General features: G+C 47.5%; 1 protein-coding gene across 6 annotated transcripts in view; it reads right to left on the bottom strand.

Moving 5' to 3' along the window:
• PTPRA (protein tyrosine phosphatase receptor type A) overlaps nt 1-21,040 on the bottom strand; it is a 133,930-nt gene that overhangs the window by 19,756 nt on the left and 93,134 nt on the right. For all 6 annotated transcript variants that reach the window (XM_055794029.1, XM_055794027.1, XM_055794030.1 and 3 more), the window contains 5 exons: nt 14,589-14,667; nt 13,813-14,175; nt 11,010-11,027; nt 3,999-4,083; nt 2,601-2,674 (listed from right to left, as the gene is read on the bottom strand). In XM_055794029.1, the coding sequence (XP_055650004.1) occupies nt 2,601-2,674; nt 3,999-4,083; nt 11,010-11,027; nt 13,813-14,175; nt 14,589-14,667 (619 nt within the window). The remainder of the gene's footprint in view (nt 1-2,600; nt 2,675-3,998; nt 4,084-11,009; nt 11,028-13,812; nt 14,176-14,588; nt 14,668-21,040) is intronic.

Genomic DNA, 21,040 nt, shown 5'->3' on the forward strand with positions numbered 1-21,040 from the left:
CCAAGCCCCGTCCAATCTGGCCTTCAACCTTTCATGGCCTTTTTTTCTTCCTACAGGTGGTGCACAAAAATTTGGGGATGTTGTGATAACATGAAAGTCTTTCAGCACCCTGTGGTTGAGTGTCACGCTGTTGCAGAGGCAGGATGGCACAATGAGGACCAAGTCTAACAACCCCCGGCAGCTGCGGGCTGGGGGCAGGGGGCTGGGAACTGCCCGGCGGGACAGGGCCCGGGGGGGCTGGGCGGCAGCGGCTGGGCATGAGCCCCCAGCGTGCCCAGGTGGCCCAGGAGGCCAGCAGCGTCCCGGCCCGTGTCCGAAACGGTGTGGCCGGCAGGGCCGGGGCAGCGCCCGTCCCCCTGCCCTGGGCACTGGTGGGGCCGCCCCGCGGGGCCTGGGCTCAGCGTTGGGCCCCTCACGGCCAGACAGACACTGAGGGGCTGGAGCGTGTCCAGAGCCGGGCAGGGGCTGGGGCAGGGGCTGGGGCACCAGCCTGGGGGGGCGGGGGGGTCAGCCTGGAGAGAAGGGGGCTGGGGGGGACCCGGTGGCTCTGCAACGGCCTGGCAGGAGGCTGTAGCCAGGGGGTCGGTCTCTGCTCCCCAGGAACCAGCGACAGGACGAGAGCAAACGGCCTCACGTTGTGCCAGGGGAGGGTGAGATTGGGTGTGAGGGAACATTCTGCACCGAGAGGGCTGGCAGGCGCTGGCACAGGCTGCCCAGGTGATGATGGAGTCACCATCCCTGATGGTATTTAAATGATGTGTAGCTGTGGCGCTTAGGGACATGGTTCAGTGGTGGCCTTGGCAGTGCTGGGTTACCTCAATGCTCTTAAGGGTCTTTTCCATTCTAAAGGATTCTATGATTCTATGAAAACACAAAACACTTTCAACAGCCTGGGATCAAGCATTACACTATCGTAGAAGCAGGATAGGGCAATGAGGACCAAGTCATGAATGCTGGTGGAGGAAGACCACCTTGCTTTCAATTTGGATTTCACTCTTGCTCACATGGAAAGTCTGGCACCATCACATAACTCCCATGTAGACACAGCAAAGGTAGATGTTGCTTGTGGTTCCTTAGTGGAGCCAAGAAGGCCATGCAAGGGTTATACCAACACAACTGACTGTTTATGAAGCTCACACCTTCATTTACAGCAATGTAAAACGGGTAAGGAAGGCCTTAGCTGCCAACATAAAAAAAAAACTTTCTTCAAAGGTGTTTGGTTTATGTGGAAGGAGCTCAGAACAAGGAACTGAACTGAGTTTAAGAGGTGAAGGTTCCTCTTCAGCTTTTACTTTGATGCCTACATATGGATGGAGATGACCAGCTTCAGAATCCTCAACAGGTAGCTCTGGCTCAAAGCCATAAAATGAGACAAGCTCAGGGACAGAAGAGTTTATACATTACAGCATGCCTGCACAAGACTTTAAAATTGCATTTATGCATCTTTAAGAGGTCCAAAAATGTTTTCATATAGTAAGTATTCCCTGCTTTCTTTCAGAAATGTTAGTTTGGTGTCTACAGTTAGTGTGAGGATTTGAGTTTTAAATAGCTGTCATTCTAATTTAGAAGGGTAGAAGGATATTTAATTATTTCCCAAAGATATGTTTGTTAAAAAAAGTTTCAGCCAAAAGTAAAAAAAATTATTTGCGTCAAAGAGATATTGTGAAAACTCAAAAAGAACTGTCAGTAGTTTGGTGTTGGAAGTGACCTCCCATTTTAATATTAACTCCTTGAGAGCAAACATTTTGTTGCTGGAACAAAAGCTGGAAAATAAATTTTCATTCTACAAAAGTTTGCCAAAATCATAGAAAAGAGAGAAAGTTCAAAACAAGAAACACATAAAAAGGTAAATGAAAAAATACTTTCCTACAAAAATATGAGGTGGGAGAACAAAGCCCAGCAAGTCCCCAGGCACTGCCATTGCATCGGGCTCAGGTTGCAACAGTGCTGCACCCACGGGCTTTCCCGGACTTTTACAGAGGTTTGTCTTCTGATGTATATATTTATATTATTCTGGTGTATAATATTTATATTATTCCCTCCAGGAATAATATAAATACCTACTCAGGACTGCCTTCATATGCCCATCCAGGACCATACTCAAACAGAACACAATCCTCATTTTCCTTTTTACTTATTTACAGTAAATCACCTCCCCAAACCAGCATTTGGTGAGCATTTTCCTATTGCCATTTGAGCCAGCCAGTAAAACATGGTACCAGGTATTACATCGGCTACATGTCCATCAAGTTGCACGTCTTACTGCTGCGTTGGAAGGGGAAAGGCACTGCACGGTCAGCAGACCAACTTGGGTAGCTCTGCGCTGCCCACAAAGCTGCCCCGGAGGGCATTAACCAACCCTGCTTTTGCCACCTCAAGGGTTTTATGATATTTTTGTAAGTTTTACAATTTTTAGGGAGAATTGCTGGTTATTTCACTAGCTAACTTTGGCCAATTCTAAGCAGGGGAGGCGGGGGACCCTAAAATATTCTGTTGTTATTCTGAAGAATGTTTGCATTGACCCATTTTCATCTGTACAAAGCTTATTCCTTCTGCGAGATGCATTTTTACTCCCTGTGTAGCACCAACACGAGCCTCACCTGCATCATCCGTCCGGCCGTTGGACAATCGAAAGGAGTTGGAGTGACTCCCTGCTTGCTTGTATTTCTTGAACCTACCAAAAACAAGGGAGTGAAGAACATCAGTAGATACCCACAAAGAAGCCAGTGTTACCTTCTCAATGAGAGATGCAGCCACAAAGGGTGTTCTGCACTTTCTCATGGCTTGATGAATTAGCTGGTGGGTCCAAGAAGCTACAGGACCTCAAAAATCCTGCCTACAGGCCTAACTTTTAACTGACCGCATCTGGAAAGGCTGCAGGAGACCAGAGCAAGGTGAGAGCCAGGAGGAGGAGCTTTAAGGCTGCTTTTTATAGAGGACACACCAAGGAGTTCCTGCTCCACAGGCTGATTCAGCAAAGCCCAGAAACCCCAGGCTGAGTCGTCCTGCTGCAGCAAAGCCCTTCTCCATGAGCTTTTAACTTGAAGCAGATGCTCCCTTTGCCTGAAGTTAAAGGTTTTGCTGAATCACTGGGCAGGCAGCAGCAAACAGAAACCCTTTTTTTAAAGGGCTGGAAGCCAGGCGGGGAGGACTCAAACTCTGCCGAACTCCTGAGGCAAAACTCTCATCAGGTTCACTGCTGCAAGGACAGGCCCAGAACCAGGAGATGAAGGGAATTTTTCCACTGCTAGGGAAATTGGGTTTTCTCATCTTTTCACTTATTTAATCACCAAAATGGTGAGTAAATGGTTTACTGCGGGTGAATAAACATGTTCCTCTAGCTGAGCAGATATGCACTCAGGAGCTGGGAACACTACGTTGTGAGCAGCCCAGATGCCTGGATTTTTAAAAAATGAACCTAGGGAGGCTTTTTTTATGCTGTATTTTCAGGTACAGCATCACCTGATGCTCCTAACAAGCTCTGGTCATACACCACCTTGCAGCAGAAGATGCACAGGGCACGATGTGCAGGTTTGGTATCTGAGGCAGAACTTGGCTCTGGATGTTGGACCATGTTTGATATCAAGATGGGAATCAAGGAATAACACACCTGGTTATCCACGCAAAGGACCTTCTGGCGTGAGCGCCATGTTCAGCTTTCCTGGCTTACTCAATCTAACACCCTTAGCCTCACAAGGAAGCCTTACCTGCTTTTTAACTGCACTGACAGGACTTCAGTTTAATCTACCCGACTAAATATGACATTTTTAGTAGCAGAACAGGTGTTACTCCACACGAGGATCAGCTTTATAGAGAAAGGAATAAGCACCATTTACTAGATAACCTCAAACATCATTTTCAGTGTCCCTACAGGTTTCTTTTTAAAACATCGGCTGTGTCAGCCTTTAGTTTAGGAAACAGCACAAAAGGCTTATTCCTGTTCATTCAGTAATCAATTGCTGTCAAAGAAGGGACGTCAGCATTAAAGCATCTCTTACCTTAACATGTACAGCACAATAATAATAAATACTATGACTAGAAGGGAAGACAGGGCCACCATCACAGCTATAATTGGAGTCTCATCTGCAACAGGAAAAGAAAGGTGTGGTTACCTACATCGAAAAACATCTAGCACCATCACTTAATAGGGAAGAGCTCTACAATTTCTGCTTGCAAAATAATAAGTACTGGGTAAGGTTACATTTCTCCAGTCTGACAGTGAAGACAGAAACACGACCTGAGCGAGCATCATGTATCTCAGATATTCTAAGGTTAGATTAAAATCTGTAACCGCTATTCAAAGCACCTCAATCTTCTCTAGGAGTTTTCTGTGAAGTTGTGACCTTGCAGATGAAAACAGCAATTGAGAAAGTTGTGAGCGAGCTATTTTAGAGGTTTCTTCTGCACAATTGAATGTGCCCATGGTGGCCCCCCAGCCACCAGTAGAAGTTTTCTCTGTCACCTGGGGAACCACAAAGTCTTCTCCTGAGACACAAGGATCCATACAAGAAGTTTCTGACAGAGTTTGGTATAACATGGTAAGGAAATTTATATTAAAATAGGTGAAAACTGTGGTCTTTTTAAGATCCCACAGATAGTACATTTGTAAAACTGTCATGAGTTTGCTTGCAGTTCCTGGTCAAACAGGACAAGAGGGCAACGCTACACCTGGGCTCTGAGCACCTCCAGGGTGAGGTGTGCTGGAGAGGTGCAGAGCTGCTGAGCTACTCATCATCTGCCTGGCTCATTCCAGAGAGCTGGCTCCTGCTAGGGCTTCTTTCATTTAATCATAGAATAGTTTGAGCTGGAAGGGACCTCCAAAGATCACCTAGTCCACCCCCTATTCTTTCCTCCCTGGAAATACTGAGTTTAGAGAGAAAGTGATGGTAGACAACTCGTTGTGCATGCTTTGTGCCACAAGGCCACTGAGTATGAACTAATATGGCTCACTTTGTTGTTCGCTCCCTTGCAGATGCTTCTTGAGGGCAGGCACTGCACAATTCCCTTGCAAACACACTTAGATTAGCTAGATCTGAAACATTCCCATCCTCTGGAACCCACAATAGATTTGTTTAAATAAGCTATTTGTAACTTGTTCTGGAGGTCAGTGAAACAGTGGCTGGCGCAAGCAAATTACCCAGATGGGGCTGGAAGCCAAGCAACACCAACCAGGTAGGAAAATGGCCCTGAAGGACATTTTTTCAGATACATGTGGATGCTAGCAACGCCACTTTTCATTTTTCATCAGCTCAATCAATTTGTATGTGCCACTGCACTGTGTCTACATGCCTCAGCCCCCCGAGACTGCAGGGCACGACCCCCCTTTCCACCTTCTGTGCATCCATTTCCCTGCCAGGGCAGATTCCTGCTCCACGTGTCTCAGCAATTTCAAGCTGCAGATTTTTTTGTGGGATTTATTTTGTCCATCTCTGACTACTGAGCTACCAAGGGGGATGCTGGTTATATTCCTGCATTTGTCCCTCTGTGGTTGTGAGGTCTAGAGATGTTATTCTAACCAAAAGATATGATTTTTGTGTAATGATTTGAAGGCAATGACCTGGTATGGCAAACAAAAACATGAAAACCTTCTGGTCTTGCACGTCTTTGCTTTTTCCATCTACTGTCCTCATGTGCTGGCATCTCCCCCAGCCCAGCAGCAAAAAATCAAGGAATTTATTGGGAGACATTTCTGCCTCCTGCACGCTTGGTAGCTCCTTGAGCCTTTTAGCATTACCCACCGTGAGGCTTTCCAAAAGCAAGACCAGGAAGGCAAAGCAACCACAGAGCATCTTAGCCAAACCACAGCCAGCCCTTGCCTCTCCTCTCTAATGTGTTTCTCCTTGAGACCTCCGACCGTAACCATCAGCACCACCCTGGCTGTAGGACAGGAAGGTGAGCTGCCTTGCCAAAGCCCATGGTGATATGTCCCCGCTACACATTGTTGGACCATTTCTCCTGCCTTGGCTGGAGTTAAGCTCAGCCTAACTGATGCTGAGGTGGGCAGGGGCCACTGCGGCAGCACCAGTTGGCAGCAGACATGATTTACGGGCAGGAGTTTTGGCAGGGGTGCCTCTGGCAGCAGGATGTAGGGAGCCTGGGGGGTTGGTTTCTTTTGCAGCCGTTCTTTCGACACATCTGGCTGGATGAGTTAGAGCTTTTCCACCGCGACCACTAACTGCCGGCATGCTGCCCAGCCCACCCAGCAAAGCCCAGGCAGGAAACAAGCTGGAGGGTCCCCAGCCGGTCCCTCCTTCCCCAGCCAGCCCTCGTGAGAGATGCCAACCCCCTGCTCCAGCTCCCGTCCCGCTCAAGCCTCGTCTCCAGGGGTTTCATGCTTGCAATTTGCTTGGAGAAGGGATGAGGACTCAACACTCTGCTTCTACAGACCTGCAGTGCTGGAGCATCCACTGTGGTCCAGAGCCTGGAAGGCATCAGGATGCTTAAATCTTGTCCTGGCACCTCTGAGAAGCCAGAAAACCATCTTCTGGTGTTTGAGATCATGTCCCCAACTGTATGTAGAAGTGCTATATAGCGGTCTATAGGTTGTCCCCTATACATCACGCAGATCTGAGTGCAGCTGCACAGCAGAGAGGGACAGGGTTGAACAGCCCTCCTTGCTCATCGCTGTCAATGCCTGCCCACAAAATGTGAGTCAAATTGAGCAGACAAGAAACTATGGGATCATGAGGAAAAGAAACGTGCGTAAAAGAAATGGAAGCAAAGACGTAGGGTCAGTATTTCTTAAACAAAACCCCCAGGGCATGAGATGCAGAACTCCTGGAAAAGCAAATCCTGTGAAATGTTTGCAGAGGGGGAGCAGAGCAGAAGCAAGAGTTTAAATCCTATCTCTGAGATCCCAAATAGGGTTTAAATCACAGGCCAGATACATTTCCTGCAAACATTGCAAAGAGCCTGCAGGAGCAGATTTGTGATGCAACTTTTGTTGCAGTATTTCCTTCCCAGCTGTGTTTGGGAGGTGCAAGAAGCCACCCCAGACACCGCAGCTCAGGGTAAACCAGAGAGTGTGTTCACAAAACACCTTAAACTACTCCCTTGGGACTGCGTCGCATGCACGCACATGCTTTGCTTGGGACAAGGCCAGACTGCTGTAGTAGGCTGCTCAGCACGGCAGTCCTCCGGCCCCATCTCCTACAAGGAGCTACCACGGCAGTGAGGAGCATTGGGAAAGTAATGCAACAAGTAGAGCAATGCTTCAAAGCCAGAGGATCCTCCTGAGCTCCAAGTGTCTCTGCTGCTCTCTGTCCATCCTGGTGGGATACGGATGCATTATTTCAAACCATCCATAAGGAAATGGGAGAGGATTTGTTGCCTACTTTCTTCAAACCATGCCGAGATGCCTTTCAGGAAGGCAGGCATGGCCCTTTCTGCATCCATGTGAACCTCGGGAAGTTCAACAAGGCCAAGTGCAAGGTCCTGCCCCTGGGTCAGGAGAATGCCCAGGATCAGTACAGGCTGGGGGTGAAGGGATGGAGAGCAGCCCTGCCCAGAAGGACCCGGGGGTGCTGGTGGATGAGAAGCTGGGCATGACCCGGCACTGTGCGCTCGCAGCCCAGAGAGCCACCCGTGCCCTGGGCTGCATCCCCTGCAGCGTGGCCGGCCGGGCGAGGGAGGGGGCTCTGCCCTGCTCTGGTGAGACCCCCCTGCAGCGCTGCCTCCAGCTCGGGGGCATGAGGGACATGGACCTGCTGGAGTGGCTCCAGAGGAGGCCACAAAGATGGTCAGAGGCTGGAGCAGCTCTGCTGTGGGGACAGACTGAGAGAGTTGGGGTTGTTCAGCCTGGAGAGGAGAAGGCTGCGGGGAGACCTTAGAGCAGCCTCCCAGTGCCTATATGGGGTTTGTAAAAAAGATGACAAACTTTTTAGAAGGGTCTGTTGTGATAAGACAAGGTGTTAAGGGTTTTAAATTAAGAGGGGAGATTCAGCGTAAATATAAGGATGAATTTTTTTACAGTGAGGGTGGTGAAACGCTGGCACAGGCTGCCCAGAGAGGTGGGAGATGCCCCAACCCTGGAAACATTCAAGGCCAGGCTGGACAGGGCTCTGAGCAACCTGATCTGCTTGCAGATGTCCCTGCCCGTGGCAGGGGGTTGGACTAGATGGCCTTTAAAGGCCCCTTCCAACACAAATCATTCGACGATCCTATGGTGCAACCATCGGATGATCCCTTCAGGAGGTGTCACATCAGGAGACATTAGTGTCTCTCCAGCTAAGGACCAGGGTTTTCTGCTTACTGAAGTAACTGTTTTATCCATCACACCAACTCCAGGCACAGAGCAGGAGAAGGCAGGGCACTTCTCATCCCCACTGCCTCACCAGGAAGGGATCTATCTTGCTGATGCATCCCCACGGCTGTCTCAGCTGTGGAGCCTGAGCCTGGAGGATGGCATAACCCCTTGAACAGGTAAAGTCATAAATATTTGTGCAGCTTTACACTCTTCCCCCTGGGGAATGCAGGCAAGACTTCAGGGAGCCTGTCAAGGACGCCTAGGTCAGCCTCTCCCTTCCAGGCTTGTGAAGGATCAAACTATCTCTTGTAGCACAAAACAAGCTGACAGACACCATAAAAGGCCACGATCACTAAAAGGCGATGGGGAAGGACTTGCAGGATTTGCAAGAGTTGGGTGCTGCTGGGAAAGGCAAACCACTGATTTCCATCAGTCTGACTTCACAAAAAATCCCTTTCTGACCCCAAATCAGAAGACCAGCATAAGCATAGCCACCTGCAAATGTCCTTCCACGCTGCCCTGCTCAGCATTGATGCTCCTCCATGGGCAGCTCCATCACTGAACAGCCCCAAAGCTTGCAGAGACCTCTTCTACTGATGCTGTTATGGGAGGGGGGGGGGGGCCAGAAATAAAAGGGCTACTTGCTTCCTGCAAGTGTCATAAATAATAGTTGTACAAGTGTACTTGGTGTCTGAGATACACCATGGGGGATGGATTCATGTGACAGTATGAGTGCAACCAATAAGAGGCAGCACATTTTCACTACTTCAGATAAAAATGACTTATCCACTCCTTATTTTCAAAATCAATCTCCATCAATAATTTCGAGGAAATTAAAGGCAAGCTTTTAAATTTGGAAGGTTATTACTGTTAACTTTCCTGACAAGAAAGCTACCTAGTTCTCCTCTTTCCAATATTAGAGATTAAAAGTCTTCCAGTGATTCCCATGGCACACACACCTGAAATGAGACGAGATGTATTCCCTTGGCTCACCTTGCTGTAAAATATTGTTCAGAATCCTCCTGAGATTTAAAGAAAATCTCCAGCACAAGCTCAAAGGCCTTCAGCTATGAGCAGAGCTTATCCTGTGTTGGTGAGCCCTGCAGAAGTTCATGTACCTGGACTTAATCTGCTACAGTTTCACAGGTCTGTCTAACCTTAAATGTGTTCAGTGGCAAAGCCCCCTTCATCTAGCGGAGACTCACCCTTTAAATGGAAAAGCCACACAAACTGATGGGAGGCTGGCTCTTGCTGTAACCTGCATCAATTTTCTCCATGATATGATATGATATGTTCTATATATGATATGATATATTCTGCATAAGATGTGATATATTCTATACTGGTTAGGGGGTATAATTTGGGAAAGATGTACTTACGTCAGAAGAACATACATGTTAGCTAATCCTGTCTCTAACTAATCCTGCATCTAGATGCAAGAATAAATCAAAACAATTCTGTGTCTTTTCTATATCCTGAAATGATTAAAATATCAGAGAGGATTGTTTTCTGGAACAAATCAGAATCGGGGCACTGACTCCAACTCCACCATCTTAAAGCAGGAGAAGAATGACCTGTAGAGACAGAATTAGTCCCTTTAGAGTCACTGGGAAGGCAATACACCCCCAACAGGACCCAAGCCAAGTTTTAAGCAGCCCCTCCACTTTTTGCTGTTACAGTTTTGCTCCCAGTGCTGCTCCTTGGTGCCAGTGAACCAGGAATTGTGACCAAACGCCCTAGAACAATTCTCCAAGTCACAGGACTTGGAAAATAATTATTTTATTAACATTACTATTAGCAATTAGGATTGTTAAGAAGTCAGATTTTTTCCTCATTTTTCGTATCTTTGCTCTCAGGAGAAGGGATGAAACACAGCACAGAGATCGCAAAATCAGACCTAAGCCATGCCAGATCCGAGGGGATTACACTGTATATTTCTACAGCGACTTAACCATTATTTTAAATGAATTCACTCAGACCTGCATCCCTTTTATCTCCTCTGTGCATATGTGTATTGACTGTAACTATCACAGAGCATCTGTCTTTTCCTCTATACCATCAGTGGGACAGTGTGAGCCAGGCACACCAAGCAGCATAAAGCGGATTGCCGTGGGGTTTACAAAGCTGAAACACCACCACAGCAACAATGAAAACACACAGAGGAAACTCGTTTCTATAGGTAGCAACAAGACCGGCTGAACCTCCGCTCTACCCACTCCTATACTTCTAAAGCAATGAGTAAGGGCAAATATTCTAGTAGCCATGCCAGTTCTCAGAACTCAGAGATGGAAGAATGCACCTAAGTGCCACTATATTAGAAGAAATGGACTTGTGCTACTGCTTGCCAACAGAATTAAGGAGAGTAATAATTATTCACAACATTTGCAGAGTGGGTCTGGATCAAACACAATCAATAAAGACAATTCATAAGCAAAAAAAAGAAGGAAATTCATGAATGGTTTCTTAGACTTTCGTCATCTAACTCTAGGGATGGTTAAGCTGATGTTTTTGGAGCATTCAGCAGGAACATTTCATATCTAATAGGACATGTACAAATTGGTATGGGATTGTTTATTTCTACAAAGAAAAGCTCAACACAAATTAAGATACCAGTGTGTCACCAGCTCTTCTAAAGAGCTTGATTAGGCTTTGTAAAAACAAGTGTGGAAGTGTGTCATAAGGAGAGCTATCTAACAGCAGAATACTTCTGGAAATGTTTTTACTGAGGGCTTGACTAAAGAGCAATGAAATACAAAATTCTTACCTCTTCTGTCAGAGTTACCTGCAGAAAGAGAAAACAAGTGTCTCTTAGCAACAAAGAAATACACATTTTAATAAGTCAGGAAGGATCAAAGACCAAGACAGTAACATATTTACTAACTCTCATCATCTGCTTGTAAATCTTTCCTTTAAAACATCAGCTAAAAAGCCAGGATGTTACAACAAATTTCAGCCTTCACTGAGTAACAAGGAAAAAACAACAAACCCCAACTTTTTATCAGCAGAGCAGGGAGCTGAAGCCAAGCTGTAGCACCGATAAACACAACTTACCACCTTTAATCAATAACACAGTCTGTTTAAGCCTACAACCAGCAAGCCACTGGCAGAATTCATTAGCACTTAAATATTAAGAGATAACAATCGTGCATTATTTTAAAAGAGTAGCTGAGCCAAGAGTTCAATTAAGAGCAGCTGGGCTCAGGGATGGGGACGATGAGCATCCAAGGAAAGCCTCTACCTGCTTCTTTGGATATCTCATCTGGAGGAAACCAGAACAAACCCGTGCCAACGAGAGCCCAGCCCAGCTCTCCTGCAGCAACGTTGCTGGCACAGGCACCCCACACCGCTCTTTTCCATGTGAAGAGCTGCAGCACGGGGTTGAGGACAGTCTTGGAAGGTTTGGAGAAGCAGGAACTGCCTGTACAACATGCAATTCATGCGCTGCCTTCTGTCCCTGTCCTTCTCTTAAGCACCACTTAATTCTTCCATGACTGATATTCAAATTTCCCATTAAGATTAATGGCAAGGGCAGCCCTAAAACTAATTTTGCTCCTTGACAAATTACTTGAAATAAAGGAAGAATTAGGTTTGGTCATTTGTTCTCAGGACTGATGTCAAGCGAGAAGCCCCATCTGGCCTTGATGGTGCAATGGTCAATGTGTCATAACATACACCAAGGGAGTTCACCAAAAACAGTAACCCAAGCCATAAAAGTGTAGCAAAGACAAAAAAATGACAAATTCAGTCCACTGCCAGCAGGCATTGTATTACAAAATCCAGATCTTGGCTTTTGCCTCCATCATTCCCATTCAAAGGCTATGTTTATTCTAAATTTGCACCGTACATGTACCTAAGGTTAGTCTGGACTCCTTCACCCTGAAAAAGAGCCTTGAGGATTTGGGTTTGGAAGGAAGCTGGATGAGCTCAGGGATGGAAGGACACTGAGAAACTTGGGTTGCAAAATTCCTTCAGCCACATCCCTTCTGATGCTGGTAGCAAATATAACTTCACTGCAGCTTCACGGGCTGTGGTCCCCGAAGATGTCCAGAGGAAGAGGGCACACATATTTCACTGATGTGAAGAGTGCTTTAGATACCCAACACCCAATATCCCTCGATAAATTTATTCTTAAGGAATGTACACTTGACATCTCCCTGCATTAACTCCAGTATTATCTTCTTCCAGTCTTTTCCACCCCATCACCAAGTTACCCATCCTGTTTTTCCACTAAAACCTGCACTGCCAAGGCTTTCACTATAAGCTCTAGCAGGCATGGCTATGTAACTGTTGCAGCTCAGAGGCACGTAGTATCAAATCTGTGTCTCAAGCCATGCAGCAATGGGCAAACCATGACTGAAAAGGCACAGATCAGCTAAGATTTCTGATCACCTCAGCCTCTTTTTGCCTGATTTTTACTCTTAACCTACATTCAGCAGCCAAACTACATTCTTAGGGTTCAATTTTATGATGTGCCAAGAGGAGAATGACAGCAGGATGGCAACAGAGACAACTCTTGCTCGTCTAGACCTTTCAAAGATTAAAGTAGCCCAAGTAATGGGGGAAAAAAAAAAGAAAATGTAAGCATAGAATCACAGAATGATTTGGGTTGGGGAATGGACTTCAAAGATCATCTAGTCCAACTCCCCTGCCACAGGCAGGGACACCTTGCACTAGACCAGGTTGCCCCAAGTCCTGTCCAACCTGAGCTTCCAACACTTCCAGGGAGGGGGCATCCACCCCATCATCAGATCTGCCAGCAAATGCAAGACCAAGACATCCAGAACATGGCATACTCTTCTCAGTAAGGTCTCACCACATTGCTGCTGGTGCTCATCACAGTGGAGAGCACCTTCAGATGATTTATCAAATCATACGCAGCAAGCGGTTTAGCAACCGTCAAGTGGTGCGCAGAGATTACCCAGCCAGATGGGCCATCATCATCCCCCTGCATCAACCTTCATCCCCAGCTTCGCTAGTTCTGGATAACATCCCAGCTTTCCAGCCCTCCTCAGGAACTGGATCTTACCCCTGTCTGGCCACCTCTAGTGTAAGCCTTACATCCTTTGGGACAGGGACTGCCTTGTGTGTGTGCTTGCACAGTGCCAAAAAGCATGGCTTGAGACCATGGTGGTTACCAAAGTACATATAAATGTAGCAACACTCTGGATAACCCAAGCTCTGCAGCTGAGCAGCAACCTGGAGTGATTTATTGCTGTTGCCTACATAGACCCGTTACAGATCAACTTTTTAGCCAACACCTGGGAGCTGTGCAGCACTGGCCCTGTTTTACACTACGGAAACCACAAAAAGCGATGAAATTCTACTGTGCCTCAAGTGGAACAAGATCCTAGGGTTTCTGGTGCCCCAGCATTTTGGCAAGAAGCCCAAACCTTTGATAGGATAAATCTCTCCTGATCTGCTCAGTTCAGGGAGGTACATTGTTTCCTATCACCATGGAATTTGCCTGGAGGGGTCTTCTCATTCCGTTCAGCAAAACAAAAAAAGAGCAAAGAAACAAACCCGGAGGCAGGGTGGTCTGGGGAAGAAGAGGTGAAGGAGATGCCTACCGTTGTGGGAAGCAGAAGAGGTCTCTTGAGTTGTCACTGTCGCACTGAAATTCCTCTCTGTCGTCTCCGCTTCTGTGCTGGGGAGAGCAGTGTGTGGATTAGATGGCGTCACACTGGGTAGCAGGAAGGTGGCTGGAGGCACGGACACCGATGTCCCCAGGGTGGAGGTGTTGAGGCTGACAGTGGTGGTGTTGGGGGAGATCTTGGTGGCTGTGGTTGTAGGTGGCTTTGACGCCATGGTAGAAACAGTCACTGGAGTGCTAATGTTGAGGCTGTTTGCGCTTGTCATAGTCCCATCCTCAGGACCTACTGTAGGAGCTTTGGTGGAGCTCCTGGGAGAGGTGGGCACTGTTGTGGGTGGCTCTGTGAGAGGAGAAAGCACAAGGGAACCTCCATGAGATACCTTTGTGCAACACTGGAAGTCTGAGATGCTGGAGATTCACATGAGTATAAGGGTAAAACAGCCAAAAAATCCCGAATCCAGGACAGGGAATGCTCTGCACAGTATGGTGGTGCAAACTTTATAAAACTTGAATTAGTATTATGATATTGAGGAGGTACAAAGACTAGAGCGCCTGTAAGAGAGGATCAATATTTGCTAGAGGTAAAAACTGCAGGTCCTGTTTATGAGCACCTGCAGCCCATCATCCTCTTTCCAATACTTTATATTACAGTTAAGTGGAGGGCAGGAGGAGTAAGTCAAGCACATGAGCACTTCCTCTTTTGATCCTAAAGATAGTTTAGGGACAAGAGAGGAAACGACAAGTATAGTTTACCTGTTGTAATGTTGTTAGCCCCTACACTTCTCAGGCCACTTCCAAGCAAAAGCAGAAAGAACCACAAATCCATGTTGACCTGGGGAAGAGAGCAAAGAACAGTTATTTAAACCCTCAGGCAGCATTATCCCAAAATAATTCAAACTGGAGAGATACCGCTGCACATCTTGCATGTGTAGAGCTGTAAGGGAGCAGTGAACGGTAGCTGGAGTCCCTGCAGGTATGTGGATGGCAGGGATTTGATATGTTCATACGTCCCCAATGGGACAGCGCATGGAGAGATGTCAGTCTGGTGGACCAGCAAAGGTGACGAGAGATGAAGCAGGCAATGGGCAAACCGTGGGAGAGCACGCGAGGAATGAGCTATGAAGCTGAGCGCCAAAGAGAAGTACCTGGGCTTAAAGGAAATTAATAATGTGTTCATATAGTGGTCTGCAAATGGGTGCACTTTGAACAAACCGAAATGCAATACATGTGACAACAACCATGGCAAGGAGCCTTGAGCCAAAATGCCCAGGAACTGGAGGCAGGGAAGGAGAGGTCAGCTCCTGCAGGCAGTGCCCAGCCTGTTTCTCGGCATGGGTAGAACACCTGCATAAAGCCAGGCTCAGCTCCATTCAACCCCCGTCAGATTCCCTGCAAGTGCGGACAAAACAAATATCCATAAATAATAATCCAAGATCATCTGCAAGCGCAGGCTGCACATTCATCCCACTGTATGCTTCTTCCCAGGAAACATCCTGCAAAATCACAGGACAATGACATTAGTCAAGTTGCTTCCCCATGGCTTTCTCCCTCAGCTCCTTTAAATACAATGTTTTAATGGTGATTTCTTTCCTCTGTAGACCTCAAAAAGCTCCTAAGAAATGGGTATTGTTATCTACTCTAAACAGATATGGATCGAGAGGCTCAGGCAAATGACAGTGAGATGCAAGACATCATCGTCCTGGCCAGGAGAGAGCCCAAAGCTGCCAAGCCCCACACCAGCACATGGCACAGGGGCCTCCCAAAGAAGGGCCAGCATCTTGCATCTGCTGCAAGCCCAGAGAGGGCTCGAAGACAGCTCTGATATGCGCCATCAACCAGCAGCTGCCATACAACTCTCTCCTGTCCTTCAGGCTTTTGTCACACGTCCAGCTGCATCTTCAGCATCTCCTGGGAGAAGGCTGGGAGATCTCACTGCCAAGTCAACTTGACATGCTGCCAAAAAAGGTTTTATTCCTGATATGCAGCCTAAACCTCCCCCTCTTAAATACATCTTGTGTTGTTTGTTCTTGTTCTATTTATTTAAATCTGCTTCAAACTAGACCCATCCCAAACTCCGGGCAAAAGGACAACACTGAAGTCATCAACATGCTGGAAGCGGTATCAGAAATACAAGATCCTCCCCACCCCACCCGGGAGTATCCTCCCACCAGCACCACCCACTTACATGTTTTTCCTCCCCCCACAAAAGAAAACCTGGCAAAAATTGAACTTACTCAGTGACCAAAAGGTCAGACAAACCCTGAAGCAGAAGGAAACCAAGCTCCAGAGATAAGAGCTTTCCTTCGGCTCCCTCCGCAGCCAGCCCTGCTGCTGCATGCAAGGCAGGGCTTTCTCCAAGGGGTCCCACTGGTGTGAGCAGCAGCTTTCCAGAGGGTTTCATCACCGGTTAAAATATCTGTCTGGATGAATTTGAACTGATTCAGTAGTCCTGCTGTTGGTGAGAGCAGGACTGGTTCTGCAATGCCTCCCTGAGGATCTGCTCCAGGGGGGGATGTCCTCAAAACCTGCAAGTGGTAGGGTTTTGATGACATGCTCCACTCTTGCTGCTTAACACACACCATGCAACTTGTTCAACCACCTGCCAGAGCCTGAGATGCGCTTGGCCTAAATTGTTTTGGCTTTGGAGAGAAAACTCGATCTTTATAAGGAGAAAATTTATTGTGCTGAGGGTGGGGAGACACTGGCACAGGCTGCCCCAAGAGCTGGGAGATGCCCCATCCCTGGAAACATCCAAGACCAGGCTGTACGGGGCTCTGAGCAACCTGATCCGGTTGCAGATGTCCCTGCGCATGGCAGGGGGTTGGACTAGATGGCCTTTAGAGGTCCCTTCCAACCCAAACTATTTGATGATTGTATGATTCTGTGAGTCTATATTTTTAGAGCTGATGGCAAGCCAGGGCAGCTGGAGCTTGAGGAAAAGCACAGTGGCAAGTACACCAGGGTGCCGGCTTTTGCTTCAAGGCACTTAACAAGCAATCACACTCTGGAGCTGAGATGGTCCCAAGCCAAAGAGGTTCTCCACCCCCACAGTGTAGGAAAGGGAGCTCGTGTCTCCCCATGATTAATTGCAACTGGGAAGCATATGAAGCTGTGCTAAGAACAAAGGCAATTTGCTGCAGGAGGCAGCTCCTCCGAGCATCCTACTATGGAAACCCACAGAAATGGAGTGCTCACTGTGATGGGACCCGCATGCAAATGCAGAAGGAACCTCAGCCCATGCTGAATCCCCAGCGAACATAGTGGCAGCACTGAGATGCTCCTAAAACCTTGCACGGGCTGATGAAGGTGGGAACCCATCACTACTGCCACAAGCAAACAGTAACAAGGTAAAGGGAAAGGCCTGGCTCTTCTGAAAATACTACTAGGAAAAAAAGTGACTGTTCGCTGTGTTTTGATGAATATTTGTATAGAAACACCATTCCTGTAGGTGGATGTGGCTCCTCCCCTCTTCCCCCAACTCATTTCTCAAAATGAGAGCTTGCATTCATTTGGGATCAAATTCATTTGGGATCCCATTCATTTGGAATTCCTGTTCACTTAGGGATCATGTTAATTTGGGATCTCCATTCATTTGGGATCCCACAGCTATGTCAGTACTAGCCCTGCAGCCGCAGTTTGCCCCAAGAGCAGAAAAACTGGTTGCTAATGGTGATGCTCCCACCACGCTGGCACCATACCAACTCCTCACACTGAGATCTTGCTCCTCAACGCCTGGCCCATAATTAACCAATCACTAGAAAACCATATAGACATTAATCTCTTCCAAGCCTTTCTTAATGGCTTCAAGGATCTTTTGAGCTGGCTGCTCCAGCTCTTGCAGCACATCTCAAATAGCAGGGGAATGAACTTGCTCACGGTCGCTCTGTAAAGGAGTGCAGAACTGGGGCTGAAGCCCAGGGGACCTGGTTCCTCTCCCCTTTGTGGTCCCTGGAGTCCTTTTGAGAAAGTTAAGGAAGGAAAGGATGATGGGTTAGCCCGTACCAATCTCGCACCTCTTCCCTAAGGCCAACAGCCAAATGTCCCATTAACCTCTGAAGCTCTTCTCCCCCATCCTCAACACATTTTCCCTTGGTATCAAAGGCATGACATGGAGGGTGGGTGGGTGGAAATGAAAGCTGTGAATCCCCTCTTCTTTCTGCCCTTCGTTACAGGGAAGTAACCCACATACAATAAAAGAGCTTGGATTTATTTTCATGACCCTGAATGCTACATAGACAAAAGCTACAGGCAATTCCTGGACTAGCCATGAGTACTGGCTGCAAAATCCCTTTGGGATGGTGGGACAATCATAGAATCAGAATCATTTAGGTTGGGAAAAATCCTTAAGATCATCTAGTCTAATCACCAATGCAGGTCCCTCCTTCGCTGACCCAGCAGCACAGCTCCGATGCCCTGGAATTACATCAGGGGCAGCTGCCTTTAAACCCCCTTGATAGTCCGTTTCATAAGTTCATTAATCCTTGGGTGGATTGCATTAGGAGGAAAGGGTTGGCAAGGGGAGAGAATACAGAATTTCCCCAAGCCTTACCCCATTTTTGTGAAGAAAGCTGGACGCAGGCAGTCCGTGTGGATCCTGAGTTTTTACGGCTTTATTACTGTGAATGTCAAAAGAAACAGGCCGCCGGGCAGCCCCGAGAGCACCATGGCTTGCTGTGCAGATCACTACACAAAAATCCTGGGAGTTGCTCCTGTGACCAGCAATCAGCTGCCAGCGCTGCTTTATCACCTTATAAACTGGATTTGGAGCAGAGAGCAAGCGAAAGAGCCCTGCGCAAGGGGAGGGCTGTGCCAGCCCAGCTCCCGGCTCCCAGCCCCTGCTATTAAACACTCCCTATTCCCAAATGCAGTATAAATAAATGCCAGCGGTACACCGTTACCCGCTTCTTAACATAAAAGGCCTCGAGAGTCCTACCCCAAAGCTGGAGAAACCCAAGTCTCCCTTCCCCCTCGGCTCCCTCCCTGCTGGTTTCGGAAACGGAGAGGAAATACTTGTAATGTTATCAACATAAACACAGCTCTTGGCCGGCTGCGACATCCTGCGAGCTCTGCAGAAAAACACCCTGACGTCACGGCGCCGGCTCTGCCGAGGAGAAAGGAGCCGGCTTCAGCACCGCTGCCCCGGCAGGTTGGGATGCTCAGTATCATGTCTTCATTTTAAACCATCTTTTTCAAAAATCAGGATTAGAAACTTGAATAAATGCTACTGGTGTCTCCAGCAATATTTTATATATATGTATCTTAAAAAAATGTATTTGTAAATACATACATAGAGAGAGTGTATATGCCCTGCACTCTCCCATACACTGCTCAGGATCTTCCGACAGAAAAGGCTGGGTTTTAGGCTGCAGGACATATATTTTAAAATAAGCTCATCTTGTCAAGACGATTGATACTGAAGGGGGGAAAAAAAAGGAAATAATCTCTTTATAAAGTAGTAAGTGGCTTAAAAATGGCACTTACGTCTGCTGCTGCTATAGCAGGGTTAGGCTGCAGGACCACCTCCCTGTGCTTTCAGAAAGCAAAGAATTAGTATTTAGTGCTGCAGGAACGGCCCGGAACCCACCCAGAAACAGCCGTTCACAGTCAAAGGCAGGATTTACCCCCACCTCTGACATATTCCTAATTCCTGGAAAATGAGGCAATCTTTTTCTGTGTGCAAGGAGGAGACACAACCTGAATTCTAACTGTCTTTCTGGGACTCCAGAAACCACTGCTGCTATCAGTAGGATGCTAAAACGTAGTGGCTCAACCAAGACCACCCAACCGCAGTGAAAAATAAAAAAAAATCATTCAGTTTTCTTCTTTTTTTTTGGCAGAGAAGAGAGCAAAACTAAGAACAAGGTTAGCATTTGCACTGGTTAAGTCTTTGAAGCAGCTCACAGTGGGACGAGAACAAGCATTAGCATAAAGAAAGGGGAAAAAGGTCTTTTTTTATTTTTTTCCTTTTTGGTGGCAGCAAGCCATCAGCATGGCTCAGCCACCCTGGAAAACAAACCTGCCATTCCCTCTCCCACTCCCTGCTCCTTTTAAATCCCATTTGTGGTTTTCCAGCCTCTCACTGGAGCTGTGATCCACGGCAGAGGAGAACTGCCCATGGGCTTATCTGATGGCAGGACAATTTCATCAGCACGAGGTTCCCCTTCCCCATAACTCCAAACCTCTCACATTGGATGAGATATAAAGGATGTAAAAATAACAATCAGGATGAGCCCTGCTGCTGGGAGCTCTGCACCGAAAAGCAAAGCCTGGTTCTGTATAAGAAGTCATGCAGAGGAGCCAAGCATCTTGTATGGGGGCTCCTTACGCTGTGCATTGATTCCTTCTTCATTAGCACCACGCAACAAGCTGCTTTGGCTCCAAACTGCGCTGGGATGGCTAAGGGCTGTGGCAAGCTGGCCATCGCAGGGAGAGGAACTGTTCAGTTTAGGGAGGGAAAAGGGTTTTGTTGCACTAAAGCAGCAGTGACTAATTCCTTGCATGTGTCTCCGAAACTGAAACGAGGCCTTTGATGTGTCACTGAACATTATTCCCCCACCCCACCCTCTGCTTTTCCACTCTTCAACAGAAAAGATGAATCACGGCAACCATTCACCCTTTCTGAACATCCACTTCTTCTTTTTTTTTTTTTCCTTTTAAATAAACAGGCGGCTTTCACATGAGTGACAGCCACTGTAACAAGTGGCGCATGAGGAGGAGGACAAGCCTGCGGTAAAGGCCTGGGTTTTTTTCTCCACCTGCCCAACCTTCAACAAATCACCTAGTTCCACTCCCCTGCCATGGGCAGGGACACCTCCCACCAGCCCAAGCTGCTCCAAGCCCCGTCCAGCCTGGCCTGGGCCACTGCCAGGGATGGGGCATCCACAGCTTCCCTGAGCAGCCTGTGCCAGTGCCTCGCCACACTCATAAAAAATTTCTTCCATACATCCAACCTCAACCTACCTTCCTGCAGTCTAAAACCATTGCACCATGTGCTCCATTGCACCATGTGCTGTCACTACAGGCCCCAGCAGAAAGTCTCTCTCAGTCTTTCTTGCAAGCCCTCTTTAAGTACTGAAAGGCCACAATAATGTCTCCTGGAACCTCTTCCTCTCCAGGCTGAACAATCCCAACTCTCTCAGCCTTTCCTCACAGCAGAGATGCGCCAGCCCTCCAACCATCTCCAAGGCCTTCAGTCCAACAGGCGA

The sequence above is a fragment of the Falco peregrinus genome, chromosome 2, assembly GCF_023634155.1.
Source record: "Falco peregrinus isolate bFalPer1 chromosome 2, bFalPer1.pri, whole genome shotgun sequence".
Taxonomy (NCBI): domain Eukaryota; kingdom Metazoa; phylum Chordata; class Aves; order Falconiformes; family Falconidae; genus Falco; species Falco peregrinus.